Source organism: Bidens hawaiensis, unplaced genomic scaffold, assembly GCF_021521415.1.
Source record: "Bidens hawaiensis isolate Kalapana, Puna unplaced genomic scaffold, B.hawaiensis_p1.1 tig00065237_1, whole genome shotgun sequence".
NCBI lineage: Eukaryota > Viridiplantae > Streptophyta > Magnoliopsida > Asterales > Asteraceae > Bidens > Bidens hawaiensis.
The window spans coordinates 16,605-34,866 of record NW_027501642.1 but is presented as its reverse complement, the minus strand read 5'-3'; the positions used below and the strand labels follow the sequence as shown (position 1 = coordinate 34,866).

General features: G+C 33.4%; 1 protein-coding gene and 3 non-coding genes across 4 annotated transcripts; all 4 read right to left on the bottom strand.

Annotated features, from left to right (window-relative positions):
* Positions 1 to 2,868: 2,868 nt before the first annotated feature.
* Positions 2,869 to 2,949, bottom strand: LOC143604470 (small nucleolar RNA snoR77Y). Its single transcript, XR_013148302.1, has one exon. It is a non-coding gene; the product is annotated as a small nucleolar RNA snoR77Y (small nucleolar RNA).
* A 35-nt stretch (positions 2,950 to 2,984) lies between these two features.
* On the bottom strand, positions 2,985 to 3,138 carry LOC143604471 (small nucleolar RNA snoR2/U65). The gene has a single exon (XR_013148303.1). It is a non-coding gene; the product is annotated as a small nucleolar RNA snoR2/U65 (small nucleolar RNA).
* Positions 3,139 to 3,354: 216 nt separating this feature from the next.
* Positions 3,355 to 3,423, bottom strand: LOC143604472 (small nucleolar RNA U49). Its single transcript, XR_013148304.1, has one exon. It is a non-coding gene; the product is annotated as a small nucleolar RNA U49 (small nucleolar RNA).
* Positions 3,424 to 7,242: 3,819 nt separating this feature from the next.
* On the bottom strand, positions 7,243 to 8,912 carry LOC143604468 (inositol diphosphatase DSP4-like). Its single transcript, XM_077080937.1, has 5 exons — positions 8,587 to 8,912; positions 8,412 to 8,505; positions 8,245 to 8,302; positions 7,566 to 7,609; positions 7,243 to 7,485 (listed from the first exon to the last, which is right to left on the bottom strand). Exons 1-5 carry the CDS (start codon positions 8,784 to 8,786, stop codon positions 7,243 to 7,245), a joined length of 639 nt encoding a protein of 212 aa, XP_076937052.1. The 5' UTR covers positions 8,787 to 8,912.
* Positions 8,913 to 18,262: the final 9,350 nt, after the last annotated feature.

Here is an 18,262-nt window from a genome sequence, read left to right as displayed (position 1 = left end):
TTGCCATGTCACCGGATCAACCCAATGAGCGGTGACACATATGTATGATTCGGGCAACCCGTGTGGTGCCGACCAAACATCGGTAGTTAAACTAACCATGGCTTCTAAAGAATGAAAAGACTCGATTAACTCTTTTTTAGCACACTCCCACAACCTGATACAATGACGTCTTAAGGTAGTACGACTTACATGTGTGTATCTCGGTTGTAGAGTTTCGCGAATCAACGACGTCAACTCCGGGTCATCAAGTGGTTAAACGGCAAACCTCGTTGAGTAACGAACTTTGCCATTCTATCTTGAACTTGAGTCGTGTTGTAACGAGATAGTGTACCATCTTTACCCAAGTCAATTTGATCGGTCGTGCCAATCCCTTTCAACGCCTTGCAATATGGCTTCTCGATGTGCTTTCTCAAAGTAGAGTTGGAATCGTGCTTTAATATTGAACCACATAGTTTGCAACGAGCCTTTTGATAACCTTCGTCATCCACAATCAAATCCCAATTCTTCCATATGTCTTGGTTGCGGTTATGGTTGACTACCGTAACAACCCTTGGGTCCTCCGTAACAGGAACGGGGGCAACAAAAGCACTCTTCTTAGCCATCTTGTTAGTTTTTTTTTATGGGTGCCATAATAATATTTAGTTGGATGGTCGGGTAAATGAACGGGTTTGCTAAAGGAGTAGTATTTTAGTTTGTTTTTGAGTTTGGTGGTGAAACAAGTGGTGGAAACAAGTTATATATAGGTTTGGGCATCAAAAACCGGTTCCAACGGCTATATTACCGTTGGAACCGGTTCCAACGGCTATATTACCGTTGGACCCGTTCCAACGGCTAATTGGTGTCTAAAAAACCGGTTCCAACGGCTATATTACCGTTGGAACCGGTTCCAACGGCTAGTTTGACTTTTGTTTGACCCTTCAAAAAAAACCCGTACGAACCGGTTTTTCCAGGTACGAACCGAACCGGTTCCAATTAAGAACCGGGTTGGAACTGATACTGACATACAAATAGGAGAACCGGGTACGATTTTCGGGTACAAAAATACCCAAACCGGGTATTGTACCAACCGGGTTGGAACTGGAACCGGTTCCGGTTCGGTTCCACCAGTTAGTTTCCGAAACCGGTTTTTTTGTGGACGTCTAAACACACCGATACACTCGTCTTTTGATCCAGAGAAAACCCCTCACATAAGCCCAACAATCGTGAACACTCATTTGAAGGCATGATAGTGTGTGAGATAAAACTCATTTAGTTAAGACTTAAGAGATCCACTTGGCGAACAACACAACCTCGCTTGGGCTCGACAAAACTAAATGACAGGGGCATTAATTAAACATGGGTCACATGAAACACCAACTCTTTCAACTATCACTTAGTTATGATGTGAAATTATTCAGAATTATGAATTGGATAAATGCACATTTTAGGTGATATTAATTTTAAATTATATCCACAAAACTGGATGGTCTAGTTTAATTAACTTTTCATTAACTTTATAAAACAATTTAAACCATCCACTTTAATTATCATTTTTTGAATTAAAAAATATTTTTCCTTGTTTGTTTTTAGTTTAAAGGGTATTGCTTTATATGTACTTTTAAAAAAATCAATCATTTTATTGTGTGTGTGTTTGCATGCGGTTGTTTTATTCAATGTTTATGCAATTTTAGATTATAGAAACAAAAAATAAGATAAAATATAGAATTAAGTGATTATTTGGAATACAAAGACGTTTAAAAGTGAATTTTTATGTATGAAAGCGAATGAATGAAAGTCTGATTTGACAAAAAAGTATCTTACATTTAGTTTTTTTTACTCATCTACTATTTGGTCATTAATAGTTAAAACAAAAGGCTTTCAGTTCACACTATTTGAGTATGAATATATGCACGGATGCATAGATGACAGTGAAATGACATGGGTTGAAAGGTCCCCTAGGACCCCAACCCCTTTAAAGAGGCTAATGTTACGAAATACAAGTTTGGGCAAACAAACATTTGGCAAAGGAAGACACATAAGACCAAAATACAAACTCTAAGTAGTGTAATTAGTTGGTCCAAAAATAAGCAGAATAACACTAAATATCCGCGGAATACATGCCATGGGATAAAGAGTGAAAGAAAAGTGATGAATAAAATTCAATTTTACATCCTCCTCTTTTAACCAAATTCTTGACTCAATGAACTTTGAACCAATAAATCCATAAATTACATGTTCGATTGTTTATCTTGTAACAATTTTTACCTAACAACCAAAACATAACGTCAACTCTCATTCCGGTTTATTTGTCCCAATATCATGTTTGTTTCTATTATTTAGATAAACGGGCAGCAAATAACACGTCTTACAAGTTCATCGCAAATTACATTTGCGTCTTCGGTAACTCATCTATGAAGTGACAACTAAAAACTCAAACTAATTGTCCGGTGAATCTCTCATCAAAATACACAAACGCATCACCTCGTCAATAATGCTTCACGATACCAATCCAACATATCCAACTATTATAAACAACATAATACGTAGTGTCTTCATTCAAGCATTATGTTTTTAGTTGTAAATAAGCTTCGTAAAACAATTCATAAAAGTAATACAAAATTTACACCATACATAAGTATGCATAGAAAATATGCCAGAGGAAGGCTTAGCCTAGACTAGTAACAGTCACAAAATCAAGGCATTTTAACACCCTCACAATGAACCTATTTATGCCTCTAGAACAAAGCCAGCAAGAATTAACTTGATAATTAAACCAATCAACTTGCAGCCGAAAGAGGAGGCAAATTAGCTAATTCAATTATTTCAACATTCAATAAGTATTAACAACAAATTATTATTATAAATTTTTGCAAAATAAGAGTAGTTATAAAATAGCCTCAGATAGTCGATCTGTCATCAATACGATATCAGTCGGTAATTCCAACATTTAAATTAAATCATCATAGGCTAAAAAAACCAAATCGAATTAACATATTAAAAGCAAAAAATGTAATCGCATAAAACGGCTCTGTGAATGAACGGAATAAAAGCAGTTCACAGGTTCCTATAAAATGCGAAACACACAAAAGTTTGTTATGGGTTCAATCATAGCATCGTCGGTCAATACACTTTTGGCTACCGTCGACGTGGCATCGAACCTAATAATAATAATAATAATAATAATAATAATAATAATAATAATAATAATAATAATAATAATAATAATAATAATAATAATAATATGAAATTAGAATTGAAGAGACCTCAGAGACCCGTTCCAAATCACACACACAGCGGAAGAGGCTAAACAACGAGTCCAGGCCAACGAACAGAGCACGGAGATCGTGTTAATTGGGGGGTGGAAACGCGCCGCCGTGGTACGCTGCGGTTTAAAGTGTCATACGGCACTTCCTATACTTATTGGGGATTTCTACCTCATTGGAAACTTCACTATTCATTAATGAAATAGAAGTAAATGGAACAAAATGAAAATGAACAGAAATCTAGAAGATGAGATTGATGAAGCTGTGAGAATGAATAATGGAGTAGCAGATAATAGGTTATATACAACAGAGACTGCTGTGTAAACCCTAATTTATGTGGAGTTAGGGATAACGTGGCCCATGAATGGCTGTTCTTAGCCCAATTTTTATTTAGCTTGCATTATGAACTTGGGCTTGGGCTAACAAGTGGAGTGACTAATACACGTGTAAACTTGCTTAGAGTTAATTAATTAGTTGTACAAAGTAAAAACATGAGGGTGAAATGGTGAATATATTGTTTTAAATGTTTTAAAAATTAATTACTAATGTTTGTTTAATTTTTATCAATTTTAAATATCATTGTTAATAGTATTATAGTTTTGGAATTTGTATTGTAGAGGATGAAATAAAATAGAAATCGAAAAAAAACACGATAGTGGTTTGGATAGATGTTAACAAACTCACAATACAACTCCTTGGTATACACGATTATAACTCTACTTGAAAACTTCTTGCTAAGCAAGGTGATTACCACATTTATATGGGTGGCAAAAGTGATGCGGCATGATAACATGCTTAACATCGCATCGGGGTGTTAAGGTTTCAGCGGTAAACAAGGAAAATGGTAATAGGGCAGCAAGACATTTAACAAGGAAATGGTAACATGAAAAAATCCCATGCTTACGTGGTAGTGACGTGACGTGACGCTTTAGTTTGACGTTTAAAACCCCACCACAACAAGTTGCCTAATGACTTAAACTTCTCACCAAATTGATAGTGACCACCCTTACAAAAGTATCCCTAAGATGGGCAATGTTGCCATGAAAACTCTTGCAATCTATCTATGATGCACCCCTCCTTTATATAAATGTTGTGTATGATAATACAAAGATTGGTACAATAACTCAGAGAATTATAAAAAATATTTAAATTTCTAAATGTGTTGTTAAGTCAGAATGTTAAGAGCCAAGCAACGAGCAAAGGTCTGCTTGGTTCGGTTCGGCTCGAATATTTTTAATTTATTTTATATATAATTATATATTAACAAATATATAAATATATAGACAAAACACATAAATATAAGCTTACAATTTTTAACCCCTTTAAATTTTTCTTATTCGGTCAATTTTATAATTTTAGTTGTTCGTTTCAAGTTTTTAAGACTCGTGAACAACCCTACTTACAATATTCATCAAGGTTGGGCCTCAAGCCACACATGGGCCCTTAAGTTCGTAACCCAAATACTGAACATGGATCATTGATTGGAGTACATATAATGAAATGTTTTATGTAGCCCACAACAATAACAATGTAAGCCATAGCCACGTAGAGTAGATCAAATAAAATCGATATTCGATGTAACTACTAACTAGCCGATACTAAATCGAGTTTCAGATCAGTCATGTTTATCAATTACTAGAATATTCAAATCTCGGCCCACAACAAAAATAATGTAAGCCGGAGCCTTAGCCACGTACTCTACCGAATAAAATCGATATTTGATGTAACTAGCTGACACTGAACCGAGTTTCAGATCAGTCATGTTTATCAATTACTAGAATATTCAAATCTCGGTCTCGACCTGGTCCTCGGGTATGGGTTGATGAAAAGTGAGAAAAAACTACCATGAAAGTTTTGAGCGACTTTTAATAACTAGTGGCCTAATAATTTTAAACCTACTCATCCAATTCCCACATAATATAAAATAATGACTTACACCAAGGATCATGCACCTCACGAATTCATACTCAAGAACCAACCGAAAGTACAACTACCATGAATCATACATCTCATGAATTCATATGGTAGCAAGGATCATGCATCATCAAGAATTCGTGCACCACATGAATTTATTAAGCTGCATCACATCTATATGTCATGATCGATCAAAGAGACTAAAGATCAGACACAACACGGATTGAGGAATTTACAATACAAATTTCAAAATCTATTTATCAACATTGCAATATGGTTCTGCGAAAGAATGTAGTTTGCATTGAGGGAATGATAATCCTCTTTAGCCTCGGTCTTTGAGTAATACCCGAAGTGGTGAGAACCGATCATACCCAAAACATGCATCGCCTTCCTTAGAGCGGTCTTTGGTCATGTTTTATGTAATTGATGGTTTAGGTTAATATTGGGTTTGATCTGAATAAATGGTGCCTTAAAAAATCTGGTTATAAGATAACCATGATTTGGAAAACTATAAATACTTCTTTGGTTTCCATCAAATGGTTTTATTGGTTCACTTCTTCCGGTTAACATGTTATTTGCATTATGTAATAGAATCATAACCCTTTAATGACTCTCATCACAAATTCCTTAATAACCTTACTGGTATCATATCGTAAAATCATAAATTCCTTAAGGACCTCACAGATTACATGCAGGATGATATTAGAAAGAACACCTATAAGATAAAAATATACTTCTCTAATGTGTCAACATGATACAATATAAGCTGTCATTTATCACATAACCTAATTAGTACAATATAAGACTATTGTTAGGCCATGCTTCACGGATTCCACTCTCGGCACTTTCCCCTCTATGTCCATGGTTTATCTACCACATAGGAAAACAATGTAGTTAAGCCAAAATGCAACAAGAACACAATAATCTGATCATATCATATGTCAAACTTTTTAATTTTTTTGCTTTCTCACATATAAAAATCGATTACTGTTTCTACTTTCTTTATTAATTTATTATTGTTGTTGTTACATGATAATATTTTATTTATCTAATTATTGTTTAGTGTATTAGGACCATATATCCTTATTCAAATATAACTACTTATATGTTCAAATCTAATGGTATCAACTAGAGACAAGAAAAGACAAAAAATATCCAAAAGCAAAACAAAGTAAAAGGGAACTTCAAGGAATATAACAAGAGAATCTGGTAAGGGCCAAGTAATCATATGATTTCTAGTTAATTTCGCTTTATGTTCGAATAATAAGGTCAAAAGGTTATTTATCAAAAAAAAAATTAATAATTTATATTTAAAAGTTTTAATAAACAATTACCAAAAAACAAATGCCCCCTAACCACAAGCAAGAGAATTAGATATTTGGCTATTTTTCCTTAGCTACTTAAAGAATAAAACCAAATATTATTCAAGTTTATATGGCCAAACTCATCTAAATTGGATATGTATAAAAAGACAAAAAAATAAATAAATAAATACCCTTGTGTTTTCCTCTTAGAAAACCCAACTGCTAGTGATGCTGTTTCCACAATTCATGGAGAATGTGATCAAGATTTGGTTTCACATGTGAAGCCAAAAGCGGATTTTGTTCTCGGGATTCGCGTGCATATGCATATGGTGCTTGTGGTTCTGGGCTTGTGTGTAGCAAGTGTAGGGATTGTTAGTTTGTGGAAGTGTTTTTAACATATTATGGAGTTTTGTAGGTTGATAATGTGACTGATTATTGTGAATTAGTAGGCTTTGTTATACGCCCTGCTTGCGGTGCGCGCATATAATGTATATATGTGTGAACAAAGTAAAAGTGCACTAATTTTGACGTTATTTTACTAATCTCGTGAAAATAACGTTAAAAGTGGCGGAAGGTTAATCAGGCATCATGTGGTGGCGTTGATAGCCGAAAGACAAGGGCACATGCACCAATCAGCTGGTGTCCCTGATGATTGAGTGCTATGTGCCTTATGTCCAAGGCTTGATGCAAAACTACTATCGAGCCGGGGGTCTCACCGGAAGCAGCCTCTCTATCCCTATGGGATAGAGGTAAGACTGTCTACATCTTACCCTCCTCAGACCCTACCATAGCATTGCTATTGGTGGGATATACTGAGTACGATGATGATGATGTGTTTTCCTCTTAGAACATGAACATGGAGATGCTGGTACATCTTTAAAACCAGAAGCATCAAACACCTCCATAAACCTTTTATCTGAAATTCTAGCCTTTGCAGCTGCAAATCTTTGATACTCATCAAAAATTGATGTCAAACACCATCTTTCAATCTTTCTTAAACATCCCACTAGACAACCGGTTCGATGCTGAATCAATCAACAATATCATGTCAAATTTAGAAATGCATATATAGTGGGACCCATTCATGCTTAAATAATCATGTTACCTTGCCTCTTTTGCAATGAATCAACAAGGGGTGATTTGTCACATCTGGTAAACAACAAGTGTTAAATGTTTAATTAGAAAAAAGGCCTAAAAATATTAATACAAATAGCTAATAATTTTGCTTAAATCAATATGATAATGTTAGAACAGTCATTAAAAGATTAATTAATACTCATATATATATATATGTTTGTTTTATAGTCAATCATTTTCCTTAAATCCATACCATAAGAAACCATTATGTTTAGGTTTTGGTTTTTTTCATTTGAGCTTGAAAATTTTAGGTCGAAAAAACAGTTGGCGAAAAATAATAAATTTAGGTATGATTAATTTGTTAATTGTAAGATAATAGACTATTATATATTTGATAAAAAAATATTGGAGTTACATATTTATTAAATTCTTATAATATACTTAATATAAAATATAAAAAAGAACAAAAATTTAGGAATTCGGTTCGGTATTTTCGATTTCGGATTGATTTTTTCGGTTTCTTGCACACCCTACGATAAAATTAGAAAAGTCATTAAAAAATGTTTTAACGGACAAACATTGCTATTCATCATGTTCGTTCATTTATTTATCTAATTGAACAAAATTAATTATTCATGTTCGTTCATTCAACACGAATGAACATAAAGTAAGTTACGGCCGAACAGATTGCCGCACAGATTGCGTACCTAGAACAACTTTTAATGCTTCACGAATTGTGGTTTCAGGTATGTTCACAAACGGTTCCTGCATAGATATTAAAAATTAAAACTATTACATACTTTTTATATATTCAATTGAATACTTATATTGAATTTATCAACTAAATACCGTAACCGGAAGCTAGAATCTGTACCTTAGTTCCTTCAATTCCAAATTGAAACAGATGAATCCGATTAGCCTTCAGAAACTCAACGTTATGCTCCGGATACGGTTCCGGACACAAATATCTAAAACAATTAACACAAACTGGATTAATTAACTGATTAATCTCACAATTGATGCTAAATTAGACGCAGAAAGTGACGTACACAATAGATCGTAGACCTAGGGTTTTAATGAACAGGAAATTGGCGGTATCAGGGAATCCGGAACGGAATATGCCATTGTCGACCATGGAGAAGTTGAGAGGTGGCGTGTAGAGGTCCTCATCGCCGTTGGATTCGAAGTTATCGGATTGGCCGGTTGCGATGGATGGATGAATGTCATGTTGATGTTGATCGAGTTTCATTGCGGTGAGTGTATTTGGCGGTTAATAGTTGCAGGTATGAAGTTTTGTTTTATAGGGTGTGGGGGTCAGGGACGATGCAGAGCATAGGTGTCGTGTGATAAGAGGTTGGTCAAAAATAGCATAGAGGTGACGCTTTTCGACTACCTTTTTTGAGTTTTTTCTACTTCTCTAAATAATTTTTAAAACGACCAAAGAACGAATAAAGTTCGATTATCCGGAGGAAGAGGCAAATGAGCTGAGCCGTTCATGAATTATTTGAGATTGGTTTGTAAAAAAATTTGATCGACCCGAGCTTCAACAAACCCGAGCTTGAGCCTAAATGAAAACACGTTTAATACACGAGCTCGTGCTCGAGCCAGCTCACGAGCCTAAACGACGGTGTCATTAATATTATTTTTATAATGTATATTTGTATATATTTAATAATTACCAATTAATCTATAAAATGTTAAGAAAAAATATCTAAATAATATATATTAGGTTATATATAAAAATATAATTGAACAATATATGTGTGTGTATATATATTAATTAAGAAATAGTAAATGAGTCGAGCCTCCAGCCGAACACAAACTTTATAAATAGAGATCAAATCAAGTCAAGCTATGTGAAAATAAAATGAGCCGAGCTTGAGCCTAGACAAGCTTGGGCTCGGCTCGGCTCATTTGCACCTCTACCCGGAGTAACCCAATAACAAAATGAGAATCCATACGACCATAATCACAAGCAGCGCTGAGTTACCTAGGTAACACCGAACCCCCATCTCTTGTTCCGGAGAAAGCTCGTCACTTGAAGGCCACTGTAGTAACCCGAGAACTTGTCATTCATTTCAAATCTTAACTTTTACTCCGGTTTCGTTTGAGCTAAGGCTTTTTATTATTCAAAAAAGAAACTGCATTACATATCTATCTTTAGAATATCATAAGTTACTTGCTCAACAATAAAATTCACTAATCATCAATCTATCTATATAAATATCTACCAAAAATTATACGTGTCACTTGCTGGTTGCTTCCCACCTATATCAAGTCACCAAATTTCTTGATTCATGATTTGAGACTTCTCTTGCGTTTGACCCGAAATCGCGGGTATATGCCTTACCAAACCCGAATAGTCCTTAAATGTGCTATAATATCTCATTTATTTGTGAAACTCTTTCATAATCAAACAGTAATTTACGTCGGTCATGAGTCACACCAAACCCGGATAGCCCTTAAATGAGATATAATATCTCTCTCTCTCTCTCTCTTTTTAAAAATAACATCTTAAAAATCAAACAATAATTTTTGCAGGTCATGAGTTTCACCAAATTCAGATAGCCTTAAACGGGTTATAACATCTCATTTATCTGTTAAATAACTCCTTAATCATCAAACAATAATTTTAGCAGATCATGGGTCTCACAAAAGCCAGATAGCCTTTAAACGAGTTATAAAATCTCATTTATCTATGAAACTCTTTTATCATCAAACTCTAATTTATTTTTTCTCCTCTACATATTCCCCGTCGCTGTTTTATCCTCTTCATTACCGGTTAACCTTCAATTCCCAACCACCATCGTCACCTACATGAGCCGCCCCTTTTACCTAACACAAATATTTGTGTTCATGTTAGTTCACTTAAAAAAATCAACATGGTAGTGTTTGTTTATGTTCATTCGTTTGTTCGCTAAAAACTAAAAAACTACACATCTCAATTGAAAGAGTCAAAACGTTAAAAAGTATAATGAGCGTAACAAACTAATATATACGTATTACATCAAAATAAAACTACGCTAAAAAATAAAACAAATCATTACAAAATATAAAATACTAAAACAATAAAAAAAACAATAACCTAAATAAATCCATGTAACACATGAGGCTCAAACTATTTTATTATAAATACATAAAATTATATTTTTTTATAGATAAGTGTATGTAGAAGTTAATTACTTTAATTTGATTCATTGAATGAAGAAAGTACGTTTACACATGTATCATCGTCTTCCAATTTAGATTCTTGCAATTTAAGCAAGCATAAAGCTCTTCCGTATTTTACGTAGTAGAGTCACCTCTAGAATCAAGTTCATGTATCCTTAATTTGCTAGTATGTTTCTTTTTGCTACTATCATAGTATCATATGTGAATAATGATTTAAACGACAATGTGTTTGAAATTGTTGTTACACACATTAAGATGTAGACGTTGGGATTTTGTTTAAACCATTTGTAATAATTTATGTGTTATTAACATCTTCATATTATAATAACTAGCTTTAGAGCCCGTGTGACACACGTGACGCTTAAAAGAAATACATTAAGCTATAAAATTAAATGATTAAATTTAAACAAATAAAACTATATTTTATCAAGTTAAATGGTTTTATAAGTTAAAATTATATTTTCTAATTGAATATTCATACGAATACGTGGTGGATTGTTACACAGCTCATTCGTAATCACAAAAAAATACGCATCTAATGATTTTATAAGTTGTAATTATATTATTTTTAATAAAATAGCAAATTATAACAAAAGATGATACAATGTTTCATTAATAATGACATAAAAAACATCATATATAAAATTAACATGAATAAAACATGTTGTACTATAGTTTCGAAAGAGATAGATGAAAACTCCATGGATTCATGGATGTTGAATTAGAGTTGTCATTTTTACTTGAAACCCGACCCGAGAAAACCCGAGCCCGAGCCAAAACTAACCTAACCCGAAAAACCCGAACCCGAGAAAAGGCCAACCAAACCGGAACCTAAGTACTCCGGGTTGGTTCTTGGGTTTGATGTCTAGGTTTTGGGTCATCCTGAAACAACCCGAATAAATTATTTGTTTAAAAACATAATATTATTATTAGGTATGTACACGTATAGGGAACACTCTACGCATTCCCCTTGTTCTTATTCCATCTTTAATAGTTGATCGACTATTTATTGTTTAAAAACATAATGTTTATTTTACCGGGTTATGCTTATTTATTATTTGGTTATTTACATAAGGAATAAAAAAGTGTACGTTGCTTTAGTTTTCACGTTGTAACTTTTATTTACTTTTTTATTTACATTTTGTTTTGTTAGACACCCCAAACTCAAGTAACCAACTTGAAAAACACAAACTGAAACAACCCGAACCAGAAAAACTGTGACAGATTTGGGTTGGGTTTCGGTTCTAAATTTACAACTTTGAAACCCGAATAACCCGACCCGAGAAACCATAAACCCAAAAGGCACACTCAAAGCACCCCTAGATTGAATAAATATTTGAGAATAAAATTTTTATTCATTCAAAATTTATTTCCTATCATTTTAGACATATATTTGATTTCATTAAAGATATAAATAATTTAATTATATTTACATAAATACCTGCATATTTGTAATTTCTATAATTTAGGTAATTAGTTATTTAATTAAAGGTTGAACTGATACGTTTTGATTACACTGACATAAATATAATTTTATTAAAAATAGAAATTAATTTGAGCGGGAAATTGTGGCTAGGAATGAATCTTCATGTGACACGTGTCCCAGTTATTTTACTTTATTAGAATATATGTAGATAATAACTTTAGCACGAGATAGATCACTCTTTGAAGCATATATGATCTTTATATATGTTAATACTTAACTTAATTGTCTGAATAACATGAACCCGTGAGGCCGTGAAGCTCTTAGTTTTTCATTTTTGTAACCCCTGTACGATGGAAGATTAAACGATGAAGTAAACAATGTATTCTTACAAATGTCTTACATTATTTTTAATGAGATACCTTCACGATATTGTTCATGATGTTTGATTATGGTTGTTCACAATATTCATTATAGTTGATTAGCTAATGTTCTTGGATGCAAGTAGGTTACTATATGCTTCAATATATTGACTTGAGTACACTATGTGCCTCTTTATCGAGTACACTTTGTACCTCTTTACATAATTGTACATAATATTATTTCATGAAATTCTACATCATGGGAGTTTATACAATGTAATTTGACATCTTGATATCTCTAAGTATTACATTACTCATTAGGATTAAAATAACAATGATACATATAACGATTGCTCATGATATAACAAGAAGTACGCGTTCACAACCAAACATCTCATACAATAACATACAAAAAAAACTAACCATAATTTACTTGATAAATTCATGGGGTAAACTATAAACCGAACTTTTGAGTGAAAACAAATTAGAATACATTTATTTAAATAGGAAGCACATGGCATACGCTCATATAGTACATCCATGTTCAGCCTATGATGCATTGAATTGAGTTTTTCACAAATAACCACATGGGTATGTGAATAGTTGCTTCTTTCTTTGTCTTCGTAAAGAATCTATGATTTGAAAAGTGTGGCACGGTTTTGAACTTTGAAGTATAGGAAATAGTTACATGGCCATGTGCTAGTGTTTTTAGTTAGTGTGAATATAAACCACATGACTATGTGCTCGCGCTGTCTATGTATGAAATGCTATACCATAAAACTGAACATTTTATTTTCTTTAATTTAAGTATCAATTAGCTGTTCTTTTTAAATTTGTATGTTTCTTAAAACCCAGTTATTTGTGCGTATAATGTGTATGATTGCTTAATAAAGTTATGTATACACGTAATTATGAAAATAAGGTGCATGATTATCTTATAAGTTGTGTTATTATTTGTATAAGTTGCATAAGTATATATGTGCACAATTATAAAAAAAGGTTGTGTAATTATCAAATAAGTTGCGTGAGTTTTTAACTTTATGCGTGATTATGGTGCATACGAACTTACATCTCTCCCCAAGGACATGTGTCCAATACTTGTGGCTTCTTTCGTTTTGTACATTAACACCCTGTTATACAAGAATTTGCCTGATAAAGACTGAGTCATAAAGATAATCATGTTATTCTTGTTTCATATATACATGTAACTATAACATATCCAACAAAACTCGGTATAAAAAGGCCATAACTTGAATATTCAGTTTTCTAATTTATTAAATTATTTTGATTATAACTTTATTTTTTGTACTCAAATTTTCCTTTTTCTCCAAACTAGTGCTTGTTTAGTTAGTACACTAGGTTTTGTCAGAAGTCAGAACAATATCTTATCTAAACGATAGGGTAAGTTTAATATTTACTATCATTGGTTCATATGTCGTTAGGTCGGTCCTAGCAGGATAATGCATCATCATCCTTGTTAGTCATCTCCACGTCTCTTCTATTACTTTTATTTGTCGTTTCTTATACGTTAAACCCACTTTATCGTTTTTCATACGTTTAACCAACTTTATCTAATTTAAGCAACTTCAAACATTATTGTACACCAACAATTAACAATTATTATGCTATAAAGTCAAACTTTTGCAACCAACATAACTTAGGTTCATGTATTACTATATTAGAAACAAGTTTTATGTATTATAGTTGTTGGTATTGAAAAGGGGATAAATGAGGACATTCCAATAATATGCTCTTTTAAAAAGGTAGGTGCTTTGTTGTAAATTGTAAGAGCTGCCCGCCACGTAATTCGGGTGGTTCTTGTATCCCGGTGACTAAGCAAAGAAAGTGCTACTTTATATAAAAGGAAAAGAAAGCAACCCGCATATTCGACCGAATCAACTTGCATCATCCGGTTCACAAAATTAAACCAAGTGGGCAGTGAATCAGAATAAAGAACTACATGTGTGATCACTTTTTGTTTGCTACACTTGTTAAGCCTTTTCACCAATCAACATCTTTTCGTTTATTTAAAAGAAAACGAAATAAAATTATAAGACGACTGCAGTTGAAATAAAGAAGTGAACAAACTAGTAAAAGTAGAGATGTTGATTGCCGAGACAACGTGTTAAACACAGTTCCTTGAAAACATTTTGTCAAAATATAGCGGTTCGAAAGAAAGAAAATATTTTCTCTTTTCTAAAAACGTTTTGTGTCGTTTGTTGTGGAGATACTTTAATTAATTTCAAAACTCTCGTCAAGAGAAACATGAACCCATCATATAATAATTATACCAATAATTGCATATATTTTATATATGTCCAAATGTAGTTGAATAATAAGTTTTCACTATCTTGTCCATCTACACTTGTTTCAACTTTCAAACACTATCTTAAAAAATTGATTTTGTACACATTTTAGGTCATTTCGAAGCTCTTATCAAGGAGAAAACAAACCCATCAATTAATAATTAAACTAGTTATGGTTATATGTATTTAAAATTTAGTGAAAAGTGAAAATACATTTTCAACTTTTTTCCAATAGAACTTGACTCGTTTCAAGATGTGTCTAAAACTTGATCTTGACTTGTTAATAGTTGTTCAAATTTGGCATCTTAGCTTTATTTTTTACGTACCTTAGTTCATTCCGAGACTTTCATCAAGGATAACACAAACCCATCAATTTATAATCATACTAGTTATAATGCGCAAACCCATTAGTTATTAATTACACCAGTTATAATTGCATGTGATTATTTGTGTTTAAAGGAGGCTTGATATTGTTCGCCAACAGTCCAACACTCCTCTCTATGCATACTAGGTTTCTCCACCCCAAGGTTTGACCAACTCATTGACCACTCTCACTCATGTCCAAACTTCTTCGAATTTCACATGCCACTTTAGTATATGCCCTTTTGGCCCTGGACATCTTCTTTAGTCGAAACAAGGATTGTGCTTATCGCCTAATTCGGCTACTTCATTATATGCTGTATTGCTTATCACAAGGGAGGGAAGTCATTTTACCTTACCTAGTCATTAGTAATAAGAGCATTCACATCACTTCCATCATTTTCTACTTCTAATTTAACTAAGAATCAAAGTTTTCAAAATTTATGCCGTATTTTAAAAAACCTTCGGCATCCAATTCACTGTTGTTTTATTATATTTCTTGTTTTTATGCATTTAAAATAGTTTGATGGAGGATGAATTGTAGCTTTTCAAATACTAAAAGCCACCGTAGCAATTTTTTATAATTTAGAATTGAAAAAGTGAAATTGTGAAATAAAGGAAAATTGGAATTCAATAATCTCAACTATTAAGTATTGACCACCAATAATCCCTACTAACAATTTCACCGGTGGCAATCCCAACTTTCACACTTTGTTCTTGAGTTTTTTAACCAAGGAAAGGAGAGGGAAGGATAAGAAAGGGAAAGGAAAGGAAGGAAATTTTTTTTAATTAGACGTGTTCTTGAGTTGAAAGGAAATTAGAGGAAATGAAAGGATAACTATGTTATCCTTAGTAATCATCCCATTTTTGGGAGGATAATTTATTAGGAAAAAACATAAATTTAATCTCTCATAACTCCTCCTATTCATTTCCTTTCCATCCTAAAAAAACTCAAGAACACTTATTTTTTAACTATCCTTAGTTTTCCTTTCCTTTCCCTCCTTTAAAAAATCTAAGAATGAAGGTGGCCGGAAAACCCTTACTCCGGTTGACGAGGAAGAAGGGTGGATGGTTCTGGTTTTATCAAACTATATCTTTTATTTACCATTAAGGGTATTTTGGTTATTTCATACCAACTTAAAAGAAAATAACTAACGGAGTTAATGAATTACTAAACTGGGATTGCTATTGGTAACAACATGCGCCCTGTTCTTGTGTTTTTTTAAAGGATGGAAAGGAAAGAAAAACTAAGGATATGTAAAAAATGGGTGTTTTTGAGTGTTTTTTTATGATGGAAATGAAATGAGTAAGAGGAGTTAGAAGGGATTAAATTTATGTTTTTTCCCAATAAATTATCCTCCAAAAAATGGGATGATTACTAAGGATAACATAGTTATCCGTTCCTTTCCTCTAATTTCCTTCCAACTCAAAAACACACCTAATTAAAAAAAAAAATCCTTCCCTTCCCTTTTTTATCCTTCCCTCTCCTTTCCTTGGTTAAAAAACTCAAGAACAAGAGTTGGATTGTTACCGGTCACATTGTTAGTAAGAATTATTGGTGGCAAATACTTAATAGTTGAGATTATTGAAGTCCAATTTTGTAACATCCTAATTTCGGTTTTATTAATAGAATAAATATCGTCTATTTTATAGTGGGTCGTTATCGGTTTAGAGAAATAGAATACGAGTTGGGCTAGTGTTGGGTTAAATGGATATGGATTATGGACTTGGATTATAAAAGAAAGAGGAAAGGACCATGGCTTAAGCCCATGATCCATAATTATATAAACCATTAATGTAAGGCCCCGAACCCGGTAGCCCTACTTTAGCGTCGGATTTACTCATAAACACAGTTCTTGCAATCAGAGTTAATTAAAACTTTCGCGGAAACGTTTACTTGAAGCATTCGTTACAAAACATTCAATCTCTTCTCTGATACTATAAAACAAATCATTATATTTAAAACATCTTTTCTTCCATCTTAAGATGCCAGCCGTTCAATCCATGCCATGTGCCATCCTCATGCTAGTTCTTTGGTCTGATCACCTGCGTGCATACTAAAAGTCAGCTACGCTGAGTGAGTTCTAGTTAATCAAGCAACTTATCATACAACCACTACATACATCATATACGTATCCGAAGACACATAATCCACTATCTAACCTGCTCACATTACCACTTAGCCTCTTATTTACGCCTACCACTTTGCCACTTTAATAACATATAACGTTATGCCACTTTGCCACTTTAATAACGTATAACGTTATGCCACTTTGCCGCTTTAATAACGTAGTCACGTATAGGCTTACCCTACCACGTACTATCGTCGTGCCACTAACACTCTTACTAGACTCTTGCCACTTCTAACACGCTCTACCTCTACTTGTCTACAACACGCTTCATATCATTTACATAATAAGCAAGTCACATCAACAATCATACACACATAATAACGATGGCACGTACAGGCTTTCCCTATCACGCGCTCACGTTATGCTACTAACACCCTTACTAGACTCTTGCCACTTCTAACACACTCTACCTCTACCTGCCTATATCACACTTCATATCAGTTCAGTTTTTACATAATAAACAAGTCACATCATAACATTCATACACACTATCAACCACTTGGAATTTACTATCCTTGGCGATACTTGCAATATCCGAAGATCGTTCACATACCGACAAGCATTATAAAATATATACCTCGTATAACATCTATAGCATACACTTACCACTTAAGGTAAGTGTATTCACACTTCACATCGAGTATGCACACAGCCCCGAAAACATAACAAGGAAATGGGGCTAGAAACTCACCTGAACTCTGCTTCTTCCTTCGATAGTTGTAAATCCCCTCTTTAACTGAGCTCGGCTGACTGTATAAGTTACACGTATCAATACTCACCTGATTTAATCTGGTGGCCTAGTATTAGCTTACTTTTATTTATCGTTTTTAATTTATTTTCTAATCGAACTTGACTTTAGGCGAAGTTAAACCTTAGGCGAACTTAGCTTTAGGTGAAGTTAAACCTTAGGCGAACTTAGCTTTAGGCGAAGTTAAACCTTAGGCGAACTTAGCTTTGCAGGCGAAGTTAAA